The sequence below is a fragment of the Brachyistius frenatus genome, unplaced genomic scaffold, assembly GCF_029030835.1.
Source record: "Brachyistius frenatus isolate BFR_SWC_R1_liver_20210118 unplaced genomic scaffold, ASM2903083v1 Contig_9, whole genome shotgun sequence".
Taxonomy (NCBI): Eukaryota; Metazoa; Chordata; class Actinopteri; family Embiotocidae; genus Brachyistius; species Brachyistius frenatus.
This window is the reverse complement of record NW_027210608.1, coordinates 2,326,922-2,347,665: the sequence shown is the minus strand read 5'-3', so window position 1 is coordinate 2,347,665 and position 20,744 is coordinate 2,326,922. Positions and strand designations below refer to the sequence as shown.

Here is a 20,744-nt window from a genome sequence, read left to right as displayed (position 1 = left end):
TAATTGGATTATACTGACAGTGGAGGTTGTCACACACGTACAGTAAGTATAGATGTTGAACAATCATTGTCGCTGTCTGTTAGTGCAGTCAAAGAATGGGCTCAAGAACAGATTTTAGCATCCTGAGAGTCTGAATACAGCAAACTGACAAGTTTCTGCACTATATCAGCACGACCTGGTGACACCAGAGTTTGTTGTAGCCATGCATCTGTAGATTCAAGGAAAAGTTAAGTTTGCCCTTTTTGTCTGCACGACAGAATATTATCTCATAAGAAATGTGAATGAAAAGATACATGCAGTCCATGTGCAAGAAAACTCCACCAGGCTCCTTTTGTTACCAGCTTGTTTTAGTGTAAGTGTGGCGACAGTATTCACAGCTTATTATTGCAGGAACGTTCTTTTCTGTTATTTGATCTGTGACCGTGGTTAGCATTTTTTTTATTAAAACTCAAATCTTCTTTTAAAAGGAGATTGCACAGCAGGGATTGCAAAAATATCTCCAGTAAAGAAAAGTACGCCAAACGTTTGAGGGAAGAAGGAAAGGCAGGATTTTCTTACAAGCAGCTTGACGTGCCAACTAGATATTTGCAGAGTTTCAGGAAAAAAGCTTTCTGGAGCATTATTCCCTTTGAATAAAGTCTTGCAGCTTTGTCAGTTTTTTTTATATATTTTTGGTGGGTTCAGTGATTCAGCAAGGAATATAAATCACCTGCTGAAGTGTGTTTAAGGAAGACCTATACATATGACTAGTTCTCCCTGCCTCCTGTGTGCTGTGGGAGACTTGTGACACAGTTCATTTACTCTATCAGCTCAGCCACTGAGCACATGGATGCGATCTTCAGTAGATGAGGCTTTGCGCTGAAATGTTGCTGACTAACAGAATTCCTCCGCAGCCATAGACTGGAGTGGCTCTGCTTATTCCTGGGTTGCGGTTTAGGTCACTGGCTTGTTTTGAATGCCAGATGTTTGACTGCAGGAGGATGTGGAGCACACACAGCGTGCAGGGTGGCGGGGTCGCCAGCAGAGGGAGATGTAACCTCAAAGGCATCGCTGGAGCGTGTCTTCTTGACCAGTTTAACGACCTGCTATTTGATCCTGATGAAATATAATGATGATGATGATGACGGGCAGGAAATTTGGAGTCATGCTAGTGTTGAACAAACTGCAGTAAGAGTTGAGGTGAAGAATGGACCGTTCACGAGCCCGAGAACTTCTCTTTAGCGTTTTAGTTTATACTGTTACAATTGTAGTAATATTTAGATGCAAGGTGTGTGATGCATTTATAGCAATAATAATGAATTGAGCAACCAAAATAATCAGCCAGAACGATTGAAGTAATATGAAGCCTAAAATACGTAATAATACATGAAATAATGTACAAATTGAAATGAAAAAAAAACTAATGAAAAGTGTACATAAAGTATACATAGTGGATTAAACTTCTGACGGGATAAGAGACTCTAAATGACAGCAGCAACGACTAGCTGCGTGAACTGAGAGGTTACTGAAGTAATTAAAATCAGAAAGAGGGTGTCGAGACAGCAGATCATTTAGTCCTGGATGATTCAGCATGCGAGACTTTGTTTACATTTCATATTTTAGTTCCAGTTTAGTCAGTGCTGGACGAAGTATTCATGTCCTTTACTTAAGTAAAAGTACAAATTATACCTGTTAAAACACTCCACTTCAAGTAAAAGTCCTGCATTTTAGGTACATTCAAAGGTGAAAGTACACACTATGCAGGAAATGCTCCCTGTCAGTGTTTTACTGTTATATGTGATGTTGCATTAATGTGCATTTTAGTGTTGTAGTTATTTAATGTGGTGCTTATTTCAATGACTTTGGCCACTTTTGGTTAGTTGAATCTCCAGTAATCAAGCACATCAATGATTTTAAAATTGTTTATTTAGCTTGAAAAGTAGAATAATTTTCTCAGCCCACGAAGAAAAATCAAACCTTTTAGTTTATCAGAAAAATTCAAATTCAAAATCACAAATTTTGGAGATGCATAGTTTTTATTGGACAGAAAAAGCATGTAAAACTGTAACTGACAAATGTAGTGGAGTAAAAAGTACAAGAATTGTGGTCTGTTTGGTTTAACGTTGTCTCCTTGAATATTGAAACACCTGGTGCTCTGTGAAGGTCAGAGTTTGGATGTGTGGGGGGACCTTAAATGGTTTGTGGCTGCTATTGGCTGTTCTCATATCAGGGACAGCCCACAAACTCCAGGGACTGCCACACGTTTACATGGATCTAAATACCAATCAGAAGGTGCTCACCCTCAGTGTGCTGTCCCAAACTGGTGGGGACACAACTTTATCACTTGTATTTGCAATTTATCCTATTTCAAATCGCAGCTAAAATTATTGTTTTGCATTGTTTATTTTAATAAAGCAGCATTACCGACATGTGACTATAAGAAATCAAGGGACAAAGAATTGGTAAAATATTCATGGGTTATTTGCCCAGCTGCTGTCCTGAGGAGTTGTAGAGGAGCAGCACATTTCCATTTCCTTGCTCAGGTGCATTTGTATCTTTGACTGCCAGGGAGAGCCATTCATACTGACAGTATAAGGTTCTTTTCATTTCTTTTGCTCAATTACTTTTTTTGAGGCTGCATAGCTGTGAGGGTATGCTAACATTTTACCATCTGCACAAAACCTGTGTGCTTTCCTTTTCCTCCCTGTTGTTTGTATGTGTGCTCTTCTTCAAGCATATCAAGGCCCTCGGTGCTTCCTGTATGGATCACTGCTGAACCACAGGAACCTGAGCATCTTGGAGAAAAAAAATATTGTCTTTGAGCTTTTTTTGGGGGGAGAATAAGATTAATCAATAAATTAAAATTCAGTGAGGAATAATTCGTGATTTTGAAGATTCACCAACATTGCATCATTTATGATATTATCTTATCAGTTTAGATTTTGCGCGCACGCACGCACGCACACACACACACACACACACACACACACACACACACACACACACACACACACACACACAAAGATAGATAGATAGATAGATAGATAGATAGATAGATAGATAGATAGATAGATAGATAGATAGATAGATAGATAGATAGATAGATAGTAAAATCTTATAATCTACGGATTTTGTGATATTTTATTCATTTCATCCACACCACTTAGGCCTGGACATAATAAACTGTACATCACACGGGGGCAGAAATCTGTTGTGCGATGTGTCACCTGAAAAGGGTGCAGTCACACCCAGCAGGCTCCACAGGTGGCCTCACGTACACGCTGGTCCAGCAGGTGGTGCTGAATCTCAGCAGCATCAATTGTGATGATTGAATCACATTAACTGAAGTAATAATGCCCCACTGTCATCTGTCATACTATAACAATGTAGTAGTTTGGATGGCTGATTCACAGGGTGAGAGAGGCATTCACAGTCTCACTGAGAGGGAGAGGGAGAGGGCGAGAGGGAGGGAGGGAAAGAGGGAGAGGGAGGGAGAGGGCGAGGGAGGAAGGGAGGGAAAGAGGGAGAGAGGGAGGGAGAGGGCGAGAGGGAGGGAAAGAGGGAGAGGGAGAGAGAGTGGGAGGGAGGGGAAGAGAGGGAGGGAGGGAGGGAGGAAGAGAGAGGGAGAGAGAGAGAGAGAGAGAGAGAGAGAGAGAGAGAGAGAGCAGGAAAGTCAGGCAGAGTCAAGAGAAGTTGAGAGACGGCTGAGGAAAAGAAAAGGGCGGGAGGGAGGGAGGGAGGGAGTTGAGCTGGAGTCTGGTGGAAGGCTGCTTCTGTGGCCAGATGTGAAGCTTAGCAGACAGCTTCAGCTCTCCTCAACAGTGTTTCTCCTGGATTTTGTAACCTTCTGTTCAGTAAAGCCGCTCTGGATATTTATAGGAAAATGTACGAGCGACACAAGCGGAGGTACAGTCTCTGTGCCAAAGGAGAAAGAGCTGTAGATGTGGTTTTGATTAAGGTAGGCTACCAATCCGCACTTTCAAACTCAAAAGTTGTTTGGTATGATATGACCACTGCTGCAGCAGTAATGACAGTCTTTGTAGCAGCAGCTTTGAAAACAGACCTGTTAAGTCCTCCAGACAGATAAAATAGAATGGAAAAAAACATAAAAGCAAGGTAGGACTTATGAAAGCAGGACTTAATTCATGAAAGTAATCCATAAAAGTCAGGTCAAAGATAATTAGTGATATTATTACATGAAATTGGGTCCATTAAAGGGAGATTTCATGAAGTGATTCAGCAGCTTAAGTTCCTCAGACAGGTTGGTTTTTAAGGCCTGATCACACTTGCTCTTAAATAGCTCTTCAGAAAAAAAGATATTTCTTAAGCAAAGCATAATAAATGTGACAAAGTGCTCCGACAGGCTTCGGCAAACCTGTACTCGTCTGCTGGAGATGTTGTGACGGCTTTCGTTGTGTTGCACCCTGGGAGATGATTGCATGCTTGTTGCTAGTGGCCCTCCAGACACAGAGTACTGATTATTTCGGGGTGGAGTGCGGTTTCTGGATGTACGCTGCATTGGGTACGCTGTTATGTGACACCAAGACGGATGCCTGCACTCCATCCATCGCTGTGGAATAATTGGGTATGAAACTTAATGATGCTCAGACAGTTGAAAAGTCTTTGCGGGGTTATTTGGTCAGCACGACAGGCACTTGTCTGACAAACTGTAGGACTCAAACAGAATATAAAATCCTTGTCATTCTGTAATTCCTCTCTCTCAGAGGTCCTGGTGCTGTTACCATAAAGGTTCTGTGTCAAACCATCTCAAGTGCAATCTTTCTAACTGGGATATTTACAGCACCCAAACATTGTGCTATTTAAAGCCCAAATGGCACTTTCCCTTCACCACACATACACCTTCACCACAAGAAGCCTTCATGACATTTTTCCACTGTAGAGTTTTCTTCTGGCCTGTTGTCCTGTTGACTGCTGATCAACAAGTTCGGGTCTAATTTAAGTAATTATCAATTATCATTCATCTCAATTCAATACAGACAAATTTCCATCCATAGGCACATAGTTGGATCAAAATGATCTGTAATCTGCACAACTGGACTGTTACATGTAAGTCTGATTGCAATATAATGTCCTCCAGTCGTTTTAAATACAAGTGTTATGGCAAAGTTAGTCTGTCAGGAGGGCACTCCCCCTTTTGGACAGAATAGAAATATCTCAAGATAAACCCTTTAATACCTTTGCGCTAAAACCACGTCAAAATCTCACTTTGTTCAATGTGAAAGTGACCAAATATTGGTAACTGAAAGGCTATTTCAACCAATCAAAGCTGTATTTGCTATCAAATAAAGTCAAAAATCATCACTGGAACTACGTAAATAGGAGTTGTTGGACAATGATAGTTAAATAATCAGCTTCCCAATTTAAAATGTGAACAACAAAGAAGACAGAACTAAATTAATCTCCACTGAATGTAGCCTATATTAGCTGGTAGCTATAAACAAAACAAGGAATAATTCAAACTAAGCCAATGAATCAAAGCAACAATACAGTATTTCTTATAACATAAACTAATAAGCGCTCCCTGATGTCTGAACTGTTAATTATCATGCATAAACTAAACTATGAACAACATAGCAGCGGTGATGTTGACTGTTGCACTGTCTACTGCTTGTGACATCCAGAAGGAGGGCAAGAGCTGGAGAATATCTATGAAGAGGAGTGCTGTGGTAAATGTAACACCTCTCTTTAGTCTATTGTCACTTTCTAAACTCGTTCTGAACGTCAGCTCCGCTTTTCACCTGAGGGGGTGAAATAGCAAGTGTCCGTGTGTGTGTGAGTGTGAGTGTGAGAGAGCGTGTGTGTGAGTGTGAGTGAGAAAGAGAGACAGAGGTGAGCGGAGAAAGGGAGAGAGATATGATGGTGTGGGAAAAAGGCAGAGCCGGGCTAACGGTTTCCTCTGGCCCCGGATGGAAACAGGCACTCGGCCAAATGACTTCATTCCATTTCACATCCCAGCATCTCTGCTGGCCTGGAGTCACACAACACATCATCAGTCCACTTACAGAGTACAGTAACTGTGAATAAGCCTTTATACTAACTATCCTTACAGTATATACATGTGTATAAACACTTGGTTTGGCAGATAGATGGCAAACATCAACTCCAAACAGGCACAACAATTATCTCTCCAAATCTTTTTCTTCCTTCTTTCGGCACTCGCTTCTCTTGACCGGTTTGCTAATAATGTTCATGTCTTTATAAAGTTTATTTTGAAAGAACGCATTCTCAATAGATAGTCCTTCAGTCAGAGTCATCATTTCCAAGGAGCATCAGAGAATAGCCTCATCCGCAGGTCTGCTGCTAGCCGACCTCAGGGATCAAACTGTGTTCACTTGCCTGGCTGGAAACAGTCATTCAGTCGGCCATGGCTGCCGGCCTGTTTAGAAACAAGGCAGCAGTCCAAGTCCTAAACACACACACACACACACACACACACACACACACACACACACACACACACACACACACACACACACACACACACACACACACACACACACACACACACCAGCCCGCCTTTTCATTTTTAAACCAGATGTGTTTTTACTGGGTACAGTTTAGAGTCCCCCGACAATCCAGCTATGCACTGAGCTGTTCATATTTTTCACTGCCAGCTTTCAGACGGGGATCGGTTCCTCGCTGTCTGACTGTTTTGCAGGCTTGGACACTTGTTTGATAAAATGTGTGACTCGCTTCCCGGTTAAATGAGAGGCTGCCTTTTGGCTCTTGGTTTGTATTGAACAAAACACACCAACCTCCTCACCTACTACACGTCCAACCCCGCTCGCTTCTGTTATGAAAAAATAAGTCTGTTTTTGATGTGCCTCTGCCTGTTTACCTCCCTGTTTGTTTCTCCGAATGTTTACGGTCACTACATTTTACGGTAGTTAATTGTTTACCTTGAGTAGAAGCTTTTCTGGATGAAGGAATCCAAAAACGCTTGAAACATTTGCAAATCACTGACTTTTGGTGACAGCGTCAGAGGTGCTCTGTAACAGGCATCATTAAACTGAATGAGAAGTTATGAGTTGAAAGGAAAAGTTGAACCGGAGAGGCTTCTGTTTGATTCAAATTGAACGGTATTTTTTTTTATTGTTTTAAGTTCATGCTTTTTGCACTAACACACTCCCTAACTGAAGGAAACACGTGACTAATAAATACGCTGTATAACATGCATTAACAGCAGGTATTCCCACATACCTGTACTGTGCTGTGTGTTTTCTTCCTCTGAGAAGTATCCACTTCCTGCCTCAGAGTTCACTTTATTCTATAATCAGTGGCAAAGCACACAAAAGTAGTTCTGGTGGGTAAACAGTCCCGTAAAAGCCGTAAAGCTGCTGCTGCTTTCTTTATTTCAACTTGAATCTGTCTTTTATTCTGAATACTTTGTTTCTGTTTCTCAAGTTCTGTTGTCACCGCTCTGCTCGGTGGTCATCCCATGTAGCCTTTTAATTTGGTGCAATCACTGGCAGTCATTTACTTCTGACCCGAACATACATTTATGCATGTGTTTGTCTGTGTGTGTGTGTGTGTGTGTGTGTGTGTGTGTGTGTGTGTGTGTGTGTGTGTGTGTGTGTGTGTGTGTGTGTGTGTGTGTGTGTGTGTGTGTGTGTGTGTGCGCTGGCGCCCTCTGTGACCAGCTAATCTTTCCTCGTCAGAGTGTTTGTTCTCTCTCGGCGGGCTCTGTTTGATATCTGAACACAGCTGTGTGAAAAGAAAAAGCCTGCGTGTTCTGTGTATGCATCTGTGTGTCTGTGTGTGTGTGTGTGTGTGTGTGTGTGTGTGTGTGTGTGTGTGTGTGTGTGTGTGTGTGTGTGTGTGTGTGTGTGGGTTGGATTTTGATGTGTGCGGGTTGGATTTTGATGTGTGCATGTGAGACTTGATGAGGTAGAAAAAAAGGAGAATAAGTAAGTGTTTGTAATGTGGGTTAGTGCATGCAGCTCTGTTGGCTGATGTACGTGCCTGTACGTGGTGCCAGTTGGTACGTGAGTAGTTGTCAGTGTGTTTTGAAGGAATGCAGAAAGATCACAGTGGGTACTTTTAAATGCTCACACGCTCACCGCTCCCAGGCCTGGACAACAGAGCTCAGTGTTTCTCTGGGTCTCAATGGGCTCGTCAGCTGAGTGCACTGGGACAGCAGAGGTTAGTTTTTTTAGCTGAACCACCTTGCCTCTAAGCGTTCGGGGGAGTTGACCTTGCTGGTTGGATGGGACTCACTTATCCTCCTCGCTGTTATGTCTTTGAGTTTTTGTATTTAACCTCTTGACTTGTCTCTTCTTTGTTTCGGTCTCTGCTCTCTGTCTTCTCAATAGCTGCTGTGTATTAAGTATAGTTTAGTTTTGACATCTGATCCTCTCTCTTTGTTGCGGTCTCTGTTTTTATGATATGGAATCTGGCATTAAGACCAAAAATTGCATTGTGGATATCTTGGCATGGTGACACTCCATTGAGATGTATTTCCATTTGTTGCATCCTGTGCGTAGACATCCGGTTCATTATGAAACAACTGGAGCAGCCTTCAACCAATCAGCATTGACCGCCATATGACATACAGTATATTGTGCGCCAAAACTCACCACGGTGTAAACAAAACATGTTGGTTAATGATCAATGTTCAGGTTCAATTCCTCAATATTTACTTGCTTTTCGTGTTTCTTGGCATCGATGTCATCTAACTCTGAGCATGTAAGTGTTTACATTGAGATTAAAAGGCTGCAGACACCAGTGATGACTTACTTTAGCTAATTTGATCCCTGACCTCATTCAGTTAGATGATACGTATTATATCCTCGGTAAACTCTTCACCTCACAGTGAGGATAGTCGTCTTCATTCAAGTGCTTCTCAGCAGCACAGAAACGAGGTCAGTTGTAATAATGAACCAGAGGACGACAGCATTCACACAGTTTGTGCCTTTGCAGCATACAGTGAGCAGGTTTGGTGGCCTGTGGTGAGACAGCAGCTTTTGTCTCATTGCACCAATTTCTCCTTCAGATGAAAGGTTGTGGCCTTTTTGATTAGGCACCTGTTTCTACTGTGTCTGGATGTTCCTTTGTACAAGTCTTACACAGCCAAGTTTAAAGGAGTGGTGCTAAAGCCTGTTGACCTAAGCCAGGCTTAACATGAGCTTACCAGGGTTGGGAGGTAAATGGGGAGAATTAAAGAGGGGCGGAAACACGCTAGAGAAAGGATGGAACAAACCATTAATGAAGGGCAAATCAAAAGGATCTTAAAGGAGGTACCATCTACAGTAAACTCCATGACAGTCAGCTCTCTTGATCTTAAAGCAGCCATGCTTTCAGGCAGTAAGGCTTTGTACTCAGTTTCAAGGAGCTAGGGTTTGGCAATCAGGCTTCATTAATAGATTATTAATCACTTTTTTTTTTGTAATAGATACACATTCAAAGTCAGAGCTCATCATCTTTATCTACATGTCATAGATAGAGTTCACTAAAACACAATGAGCTTCTGTGAGTCTGTGTGAGCTTCACATTCAGAGCTGTCAGTCAAATCTGCACCGCTTTGGCCAAACTGTCTAAGCTTTTGTGTTGCCTGCAGAGAGGGTGGGGGGCCTGTGGCTTTTGTAGCTAAAACCAAGCTCACACACACACACACACACACACACACACACACACACACACACACACACACACACACACACACACACACACACACACACACACACACACACACACACACACACACACACACACACACACACACACACACACACACACAGCTGTTCTATCGACATTCAGACCACAGAGGAAGCAGAGCCGCAGTGTTGGGTGCTCACAGCCAACCACAGATCTCTGACAGGCAGTGTGTGTGTGTATGTGTGTGTGTGTGTCAGTGTGACTGAGACTTGTAAAAGCTGAAAACAAACCAAAGTTAGATCTTTCCACAACAGTTCCCCCGGGGCGAGATAGAGCCTGAGCATAGCTCCACTAAAACCCATGAATACTCTTAATGCTGCTGTTATAAAGGGTGTCTTATTGTTGCCTCCCATTCTGTGTATCAGGGAAGACTTCCTAACAGACACGGCAGTCTGCATCATTATTTCTTTGTGGGTGACGATCACATGTTGCTGAGGCTGACTCAGTGTCTTCCTGTTTTCTCTGTAGATCCACCGAGACAGAGAGACGTCGTTCCATCAGCCCTGCAACACTCAACACTCAGGTAAGACTTTCTGTCAGCTGCTAGAGCTCTAAACTATCTGCTCAGAATCAAGGAAGTGGATGTTTTTCAGTTGTTATTATTAATTATTATGCTTGTCTGAAGTGACGGCAAACTGATGTTTGTCCTGGTGACTTTTCAGTCTGGCTGAAGTATCACCAACACAAAGCAAGCCTACTTGCATTGTTTGAGGACTAGCATTGGCACTTTTCTTGTTGGATCTAAATCTGTGAAAACAGCTGAAGAGCTTCTGTCTGCCAGTTCTATCGTACCATAAAGAGGAAATTTAGTCCATCAAGCTTCATTTAGGTGGTCAGAAAGACCAAGACAAGACTGACAGACAATAATACTTTTAGATCCCATAATTGTATATTTGCTGATATTGAATATCTGTTACTATTTGTTGAGTTTTAAACCAAACAATTTCATGTATTCAAAAGTGTGCAAAGGTGACAGCTATAATCAGCTGTAGAACTTGTGAACCATATGATTAACCAGCAGTCAGGGTTGAGTGGTAAACCTGCTAATAACCGTGTCACCCATGACACCTGTCTCAGCTGCATTAATGCTGTAATGTTGAAACCTGGACTTTTAACAGTAGTTGTCTTCTGATACTTGTTGGAGATGCTCAGAGACTATTTTTGGAAAAGGTTACATCATAAAAACGGGTCTATAAGTGCAAATTAACTTTGGGTACACACTTGGTTTAAGTTTGTTTTTTTGAACATTAATGTTGTACACATATACACACATATATTAAACAGACTGCAGCCAATGTATCCCAGTACCGCTCAAAAATATCTGGATGTATCAATAATGCTAAACAATTGTGGAGTGTACAGTATGTAATAGTAAACGTCTTGGGTTGTCTGTGGAACCTTTGACCATTATTGACACTGTCACGCAAAGTTTTGATGGTCCTGACGCAGTGTGTATTGTTTGTATGTCACAACGCTGTGGCTACACGCCACAAGTATGGCAATGATGTGATAAATAGTTCAACCAACTCCACTGGTTGGTGGTATTCCAGTTGACCCTTTTTATATTCCAGCTGACTTGCAGCATTTGAAGTGACTCTGTCCATGTAAGAGAGCTAATAACGCTTAGTTTAAGTGGTGTCACAGAGAAACAACAGGATGGACAGTAGGAGTCTGGTGGTTGGAGATGTAACGTGAGCTCAGCAGCAGTGGTTGCAGTAGTTTACCTAACAGCAACAGTCATGGTGAAACATGTCCAGACGTTGTCTCAGCTTTTTATATATTTTTCATGAACATGTTGTCATCATGCCAGTTTAAATTGTAGTTCATTCTCCTCAGTTCTCTTCTCTCTGTTCCTGTTCTGTTTTTTTTAAATGTCTTTCAATGGTTAACGAGACAAAGACTCTACAACCAGACTAGCAGCTTTTTGAGGCTGTATAGCATTGCTTTCAGCCAAAGGCTGATGTAAGGATGCTTACAATAAAAATGTTAAAATGTTGATCTTAAACAGCATGTACAGTGGTCGCTGTGTTAGAGTGTCAGCATAGCATTTTCTAACAAGCATTACACAAAGTACAGCTGAGACTTACATGTCAAAAGTTTAGTCATAAAGTATGTATAAGTATTTGGCCATAAACCAAGATATTGGCCAAAGTCATGTTGACTGTATCCTCTTGGCACTCTGTCTAATATTTGTAGTTATTTCAGTCGGGACCCATAGACTTTACATAAAGATGGATGAAGCTTTGTGGTGTAAAAAGTGAAAACAATACGGATGTGCCTTAAAGTGCAATACCTCTGAGGACCATTAGGGCCTGCCTCCAAAAAATCTCTCTCTCTAATAGACTCCCATTCCAAAAGTGCCAACTTCTCTCTTGAAATACAAAGTCAATACATTTTGTCCACAAGTCATCATGGTGTCATTCACTAAATTTACTCCTGATTAGTTTTCTGCTGGTCCATTCTTAAAATAGTTCCATAGTTAATTATATATTAAGCCTCAAAAAGAGATATATGTAGGGGCATGTGTGGTTTGATTGACAGGCCTGGGGTGCAGTCAGGTTTCCGCTGAAGTTAGGTGGGCGTAGTGTCCTGCGGTTGTCAGTCAGATCAAGTCAGATTCACCCCTCGCTTCTTCCCAAGTCGTCCAAATATGGTCACTTCAGGCTCCAAAAACATGAAGATTGGGACGGCCAAAATGCTGAAGTTGATACCTCAAAACGGCAGTTGACAATCCATTGTGTCACGGTAGGTTGGTGCTACCACAGCAGTAGACTGACTAATATTTCCATCTCTACAACCACAGTGTAATTGAAGCTAAAAGTAATAACACCTCTCTTGTCAGTGCAGCAAGTGGTTGATTGGTGCCATGTGAATATATTTCTGTCAGTTTATGGGCAGAAATATCAATCTGAAAAAAAGCATTGCTCTGACTAAGCACAGCCTCAGAGTGAATAAAATGGCTGTAGACTTTGATTGAGTCTTATTATGAGAGGAATAGTGTTTCAGTGAACCGGAGCTGATTTCACTCTCAGCTCAAAACTTCAAAAGATCCTTGGTTAGAAACGGTAGAAAGTTGGGGTTGCTGACCTTCTTTTGTCAGGGTCAAAGGTCAGTGTAAAAGGACTGACCCAGGAAGACTGAATGCCAAAACCTTCCAGTTCAAGGTCAAGGATGCGACCTCAGTGACATTTGTTTAACCATATTCTGTGGGAATATTCCTCTTTCTTTCTTTACACAGTCTGTCAACATCAAAGATAAATCCCACTATGTAGAACAGTAAGTGAAATATTGTGCAAAGTTAGGATCTATAAAGCTTATCCACTACAGTGGAGACAACATCGAGGTGACTCATGAGCAAATGATTCAGTTTGATGACTAAAAACAAACATTTAAACTGACTTGCTTGCCAAAGGGGAATAAAAAAAAGAAACAACTGAAGCTTCTTCACGTGTGTGCAGAACATGTTGTCTATTGATTGTGGTTGTGGACGGACCTGGACCCCATAATACTCGCTCATGGTTTGCTGGAAGGCCACAGTTTGATAGCTTGCCTGGCTGCCTGTGGATTGCTATGTTGAGTCATGCTGCTGCTTTACAGTGCCACTTGTAATGTTGCGTGGTATTACGTTTATTAGAGGTGAAGCAGTTTCCTGTTGATCTCAGGTCAGTTCAGTAGTATGAGACATGCTGGGCGTGTCGTATACAATTCAATGAAAAGTAAAAACAAAGATATAGGAGTTAAAGGTGGTTTTACATGAATCATGTTGAAAGTTTAAATTACTGTTTGGTGTAGTGTGTGTACTCTCTAAATTGTGTCCAGACAGATTTTTATCTCAGTGACAAATGGTAGGCTTTATGTTAGCATAAATATATAGACTTCTCATCCTGCATTTAATCAGTGCATTTTTTTTTTAAACATTTTTTATTACAATAGTTGTTTGACTCTGTGTGTTACCAAGCTTGTTGAACTGCAGATGGTAAATTGACAGCTGATTATAAACTCAATCAGTTCACTGACAGCAGACAAACAACGCTGGTGCAGTAGCCGGAGTGGCTTCTCAGTTTTGTAGGATGACTGACTGAAATGTCCTTAAATGTGCAAAGAAAATTGTATTAAAAAAAAAAAAAAAAAGTCATGCCAGTTTCACAAAGCATCTCGAACAAATATAACATGATATGTAGTAAAGAATACAGGAAATCAAGAGGACAAATGAATAGGCTTTTATCTGTAAGTACCGATAAGATCTGCACATAAGGAAAACGCTCAGAGTATCTTATCTTGGCTAACAGTAAAAATGGGCAGAGGAGAGTATTTTCAGACAGCGAGGCCCAACAGATCCTTTATCTCAGGCATTATTTCTCACCACATTGATTGCTTCGGACCGGATGATTTGTTTGGAGAATATCTACTCTGCCATTTCTCTTCTGCTGTATTCATCGAACAACGTGCATTTCTCAACCCGAGTCCTGCTCGGCTTCCTTTTTCTTAGATTCCTGTCAGACATGTTGAACTGAACTGGAAACCCCAACAGCAAGCAATATTTAGAAATGTGTGATTGAGTGTAATGTCCACAGGTGTGTGAGCCCATTACCATTCAACCAGCAACCCGCAATCACCCGCTGACTCCTCAGAGAGCTCTCCACCTGTTCCCTGTGCGTGTGTGCGTCTGTGTGCGTCTGTCTGTGTGTGTGTGTGTGTGTGTGGGGGGGGTCTGTTGGAAACAGAGGGAGGAGGACAGCTGTCAAAGCTCACAGTCCCGTGCTAGTTTTGGTGAACAGGTGCGAGGCGGTGGAGTTGGAGAGAAACCCCCGGCATCCGCTTGTGTCACCACCAGTCAGCACTCCTCCAACACACTCTCACACAATATTCTGTTTGTTCACAGTGGACTCTGAGAAATATGAGGAATAAAGGTTAAAATGTTTTTGCATCAACTTCCAAAACCGCCTCGGTCGAGGTCTGATGCGGCAGTTGGGGTCAAAGGTTGGTGTAGATTACATTTTTGGAGAATAATTAAACTTCTGACCTTTTACTGCTGCAGAAATAGTTCTATATTTTCCTTAAAATATGTTAACAGAAATAATCCTGTTCCTGTGGCCACTCGCTCTGCTGCTGGATTTTTAAAGCTATACAGTGTTGGGTGAAAATATGGAGACACCAGTTTCCTAAAGAAGATTTACAGTAAATTGTTAACACTTCTGATTACAAAATACAGATTGACAATTCAGGATAAGTTTATATTCTTTCAAGCCCTCCAATTTGAAATTCTGATATTAAATTAGGGCTGCAGAATTCAGGATAACATTAAAATAGCAATTTTACTGCTTAGAGTTCAGATCACAATTTATTTTAAGTATAAACATCTATTACTCTCATTTACCAGATACAGAATAAAATGCAACCAAAATTCTGATGGTGCCTGATTTAGGACCGGTACATCAACTTTGCACAGCAAAAAAGGAACGCTCTTGTTTTTAGTTTTAACGCAGCAGCTTCATGAATCTGAAACTGAACATAATCAACAATCCACTTCAGTCTTTTTACTTCACCCACTCACACAACCTTTGAACGAGTATTTTTCTGTGTTTTATCGATCGCTGGTGTGTCTCTCGCTGGCCCTCGCTGGGTTTATTTTCCTTAATGCCAGTTTCTGCCACTCTGCATCACTTCATGTAAGCTCATGTTGTCATTTGAGGGAAGGAGCGTTTGTTTTGATGCAGCTGATTTCCCAAATGAAAATGCAGCAGAATCTTTTCGTCCTTTCGTAAGTATTTAGACAGTTTTGGCTGCAGAAGAGAAATACCTGAATGTTCTTTTACATTGTCTTTGTGAGATGTGTGCCAGTTTAGGACTGAGTGCGCTCTTCTTGATGCGCCACCCCTTCCAAGCACATGCGTGTTCCTACGATTGCAGGCGTGTGTGACAATGGCCTGTGGTTATGCTAGTGCAGGAAGTGTCTTCATTGTGTCCCCCATTTGGTTTGCTTGTTCGTGTCAGTCACACAACGCCCCCCATCATGGCCCCTTCCTCTCAGCAGCTGACTGGAGCTGCATTTGGTAGCTTCGTGTTTCTTCAGGCTTCAGGAGAGCAGTCGCATTCAGAGTTTGCAGCTTTACCTTCTTAAATTCACCATCATAAATGTAGTTTTTACTACTTTCTGCCATGAATGTATTAGTGTCTTATTCTACTCATTTAGCTCCACAGAGTTCATGTTCTTGTACAGTTTGAAAGCAACTTCCTCTGCAAAATGTCCCCGAGAGACAAAGAATAACTTCCGCTTTTTTAGGGCAGAAATAGACATAAAAAAATAACAGCTAGCTTGGTGAATGATCTCATCTAGCTGTTCTTGGCAGTTGGCTAAAGTCAGCCTGCTGGTGTACATGTGTGGCTGGGTACAGTCTTCCTCTTGGAGTGGGATATTATCGGTGCACGTCCTTACATGTACAAAATGTGCAGCCCCAGAACCGTGTTGTGTAATTATATCATGTGCTGACTTTGGAGGGGATTGTTTTGTTATTCAGTGAGGGGTCATGAGAAGTGGTGGGTGTGATCTCATGGTGGGCTGCTGTTGGATACCTGCTGTGTTTCCAGAGTGCTGATACTCACTGAGAAGAAGGAAAAGGGGTTTAGAGCTGTTTTAAGATTTTTACCGTGATACATGTGCTGGCTGTGGCTCAGATGGTGACTTACCTAAGTACACGTTAAGTATTCTTGGTTTCTTGCTTGTATATTATATGCATATTATATGTATATTATATATATAGATATATACTGTACCGTATGTATATATATATATATATATATATGTTGACTGTGTTTATTGGTTTGTTGTATATAATATAGACATTTAATGTACTGTATATATACTGTATGTACTGTGCATTTTATATTTTATATTTATATTTTTTATTTTATTGCTTTTCTATTATATTATTCTATTCTATTATTATTTTATTCTATTGTTTCTATTATTGCTCCTGTATGTATGCTGTTGTGGCGAAAAAATTTCCCCTCGGGGATTAATAAAGTATATACCTACCTACCTACCTACCTACACACCAGTGTGGCTGATGTTTTCAGACGCTGGGCTTTAAACTGCCTCCTGGATGTCTGTAATTTCAGCTCATCAAACAACTGCTAACTGAAGTGAAAATCACTTTTGACTTTAAACAAAATCCTGCAGAAAGTCTTCATCAGGGTCCGGTTGGCTTGAAGGTGATTAATGTGGCTCTTTCACTGAAGCTGTTTGCTGTATATCAGTAGCATTTTCACCTGTCATGTTCTCGAAGGGAGATTTTACCTCCAGTTCTGTCCTCTGACTTTTTAAAACACACAAACAGCAGTTGTTTGGCTTTGCAGCTGAGCACAGGCGGCTTTAGTGAGGCCATTGATCCGCCGGGCTTTTCACACCTTCTCAGATTCCCAGAAGTCTTTTCACTGATTTCCTAACAGACCTGCTTATGTTTTAGACGAGAGAATGAAAGCGTATTATGTTGGAAACAGTTTAACAGCTCTTGTTGAGAAAATATTACTACAGAATGTAACTTTAATCACATCGCACCTGAGTGTTTTCCTGATTAATATGTCAAGATTTATTCGGCTGGCTTCATATTATTTTCTCATATTGCTCAAGTTAAACTATTTTCTATTGTTCTCTCTATTTGTCTCTGCTATATTTCAGTGTTGACACTTAGTTGTTGTGTGTTTCAGGATCCTCACAGTCTTCAGCGTTTCCCAGTTTGCCCAGCAGAACCAGCAGCTGTCCCTCCTCAGCTCACAGAGACTCGGGCAGCGACATCGAGGGCTTCCTCACCGCAGAGCCGGGGTTTGACAGCATCTTCAGAAAGGTCGGACCTCCATTTACTTATACTCAGATCAGTGATGCCTTTAAATTCTAACATTGTCTGCAGGTTGCTGGTTCGAATCTCTGTACCTGGTGGGGAAATCAAGAACAGAGAAAAAAATACAGGAAAAAAAAAAGTGAAATACTTAAACAAAAAACATGCAGTATATGACAGTGTGTTGCAGGATAAGTGTGAATCAATCAATCAACCAATCAATCAAGTGAAAATAGTGATCGATCGATCAAACTTTATTTATACAGCACTTTTTGTACATGTTGGTGCAGTTCAAACTGCCTCAGATGATTGACAAGCCAATAATAAGACAGACAGTTGTAAATAAATTTGAGTACAATTTAAAACCCAGATAAAAACTAATTAAAAGGAAAGAAAGGCAATTTAAAAAACACTTTTAGACCAATGCACACAAGACAGTAGAGATGATAGAAATGTAGAAGATAGATTAAAATGACAATAATAGTGAGAAAATAGTGAGAAACTAAAGTAGAAACTAAAAACAAGAATAAAAATGAGGACAATTAAATGTCTTCCTTGTGAACCAAATTGTTAACGAACCAAACTGCAAGAAGATCAATAAATAAGTATAAAAATGTCTAGCCTTCACTTTTATTTAGCAGCAAACTCAACGTTCACCGAATCCTGTTCTGGCTGCGGTCCAAACATCCACCTCACTCCTGTTCAACGGCTAGAAAATATTTTTTCTTTAGCTATTTATCTATAGTAGCTATTTTTTTTAGACTGTGCTGTTTTACTTTTTTGTTTTTATTTATCAGCACCCTGAGGCTGAGATCCCAACCATCTACTAAGCATCATTTTAAGCCAGCAGCTCTGCTCTGCTGCAGGGAAAGTGTAAGCCACGGTCCCGGCTGTCACTCTGCTGCTGCTGAAAGTCTGTTTGAAGCCAGGCACCCTTCTCTGATTGAAGCTGAAATACGCATATCTCTCGGCTTCTGCTGTGTCGAGCACTTGAAACATGCTCATGGTAATGTGAACTGTGTGTACTTTTTGTTGTAGACAACAATGGACAGAGTCAGCGTGCAGAATATCGGCTGCCTGGGAGTACTCGGAGCGATGCTGAGGGTTAGGGCACTGTAGGCAGACAGCGATGGGCAAACTGTGCCGTGAAGTCCGCGTAGCCTCCGATTCCAAACAAAGACCGCAGGAGCTAAATTGTGAGAGAGGATTAACGTCTTTGCTGCTCCCTGAAGGGAAGCTGTCTTTCTTCTGCGAGAAACAATACTATAAATGTAGAATAATAGGTGGAGAAAGTATTTCATAACATGAAAGGTCACGGCATCGATCGCAGTGACACGTGGGTTGGACATGTGTCACGTGTCCATGCGCAAAACACTGTAACTTATTGTATGTCAGGACATGAGCATCATCTAAAAGCTAAAATATAAATTGCAGTTTACAAATTCAGCTGAATACTTCTCCCAGCTAAAGCTAACAATCACTGCAGTCACGTGCACCCTCTGTCCTGAACTCACACACATGCACACACGCACTATGTAAGTTGTCTCTCGCTCCCAGAGGAAGTCGTGTCGGCAGCATAAATCAGATCTTTCATTCCCGGCTCTCCAACAGAAGCGTCTCTATGCTCAGCGCTCACACTGCAGCTGGCAGCACAATAGACCCAGTTAAAGCTCACACCTCCAAATTAGCTCTAAATGGACTCTCCCAAACCTGTGTGTGTGTGTGTGTGTGTGTGTGTGTGTGTGTGTGTGTGTGTGTGTGTGTGTGTGTGTGTGTGTGTGTGTGTGTGTGTGTGTAGTTGTACCCTGACTATTTATTTTCCTGCTGTTATGCATTATTTATATTACAGAGCTGTCACATAGGTAAGACTTGTCAAATAGTCCCTGCCACATTTTTGGCCTCGTCCAACATACATTTAGCATGTTGCTTGTTCATTTGCAAAGATCTATTTCAGTATATATCTATATACACACTGTGTATTAGTGACGTCTGTCTGTGGCTGTGGAAGTCCTGTGACAATGACAAATAGGCTGAAGAGACTGCGTATAACTTACAAACATTTTCCTGGGAAAGGTTTGTTTTCACAAGGCTGTTATCATTTATTGGTGTTTGTTATAATGTCAGCATTGCTATAATGTGGCTCTGGTTCATTATCCCTAAGTCCTGCCATTTGGTCCTCATTATATTCCATTCCTGTGGGTTAAATAGCTCTTCCAGCCTTCTCTTAATTCATCGCATGCTTTAGTGAGGAAATGCTGATAGATATGCAACGTGATGGCCTATGTAATTAGGCAATTAACAATGATTTGAAGGACATCTGTTCTGTTGTGTAATATATCATTCATTTCATTGCATTGTGTAATATTCTCTTCTGTTATACTCTATACTTCAGCTGTGTGTGATTAAAATGGAGACATAGATTTGAAGTATTCCCCTGTTATTGTAGCTGATGACCAAAACATTATTTCCCCTGGTTCAGGGATAAAGGCTTCACTTCCTGTGTTGCTCTGCGAGCAGAACAAGACTTTTAACACAACAGTCTCCAGTCGAGCGCTACTTGCTTAAATCTGGGGTGAAAACAATACTTAAGGAGAAAGTAGCTACTTTTGCAGCTCTGCTCAGTGAAATAATAAATCAGTATTTCATTTGCATTTGGCATTGAATGAACTGTTTTGAAATAAAAGCTGTGGTTGTAGCTTCTGATAAACTATACATTTTACTTTGAAAGTTCCCTGAAGATGCTGTTTTAAAATGATATTAAGACATACTTCTTTTTTTTTTTTTTTTTTTTTTTTTGCAGAGTGATGAAGCAGTGACAGGGGGAGACAGCACCAGCGAGGTTTCTGTCTCCTGCTCCTCTACGGACGACACCGCCAGTGTCGGCCCGTCCAGCTCCAGTCCGGAGGGCAACCAGGGCCTGCACAGCAGCTGGAGCACTGAAGAGGGCTTCCACACTGGGGCTGCCATCTCTGTAGGACTGGATGGTGGTGTCGGAGGAGCAGGAGAAGCGGAAGAAGAGGCCAAAGACCGAGTGGCCGAGGTGCCACGGCGTTCCTGCCTCCTCCGGAACAGCATCCGCTCCCTGTCGCCTCTCCGCCGCCACAGCTGGGGTCCTGGGAAGAACAACGGAGGAGACGCAGAGATGAACCAGAGGAGGTGAGAGCGGGAAGGGGGCTAGATTATATCAGGCTTTTAAAGATGGAGAATCTGTAAGTACTTTGTGTCTGGAGTCAAACTGCTTGTGAGATGGGGATG

At 41.5% G+C, this 20,744-nt stretch overlaps 1 protein-coding gene across 1 annotated transcript in view; it reads left to right on the top strand.

Annotated features, from left to right (window-relative positions):
• LOC138616194 (A-kinase anchor protein 13) overlaps positions 1-20,744 on the top strand; it is a 102,106-nt gene that overhangs the window by 42,859 nt on the left and 38,503 nt on the right. Inside the window, exons 10-12 of the mRNA XM_069690333.1 lie at positions 10,123-10,177; positions 17,362-17,498; positions 20,290-20,645. Coding sequence (XP_069546434.1) covers positions 10,123-10,177; positions 17,362-17,498; positions 20,290-20,645 — 548 coding nt within the window. The remainder of the gene's footprint in view (positions 1-10,122; positions 10,178-17,361; positions 17,499-20,289; positions 20,646-20,744) is intronic.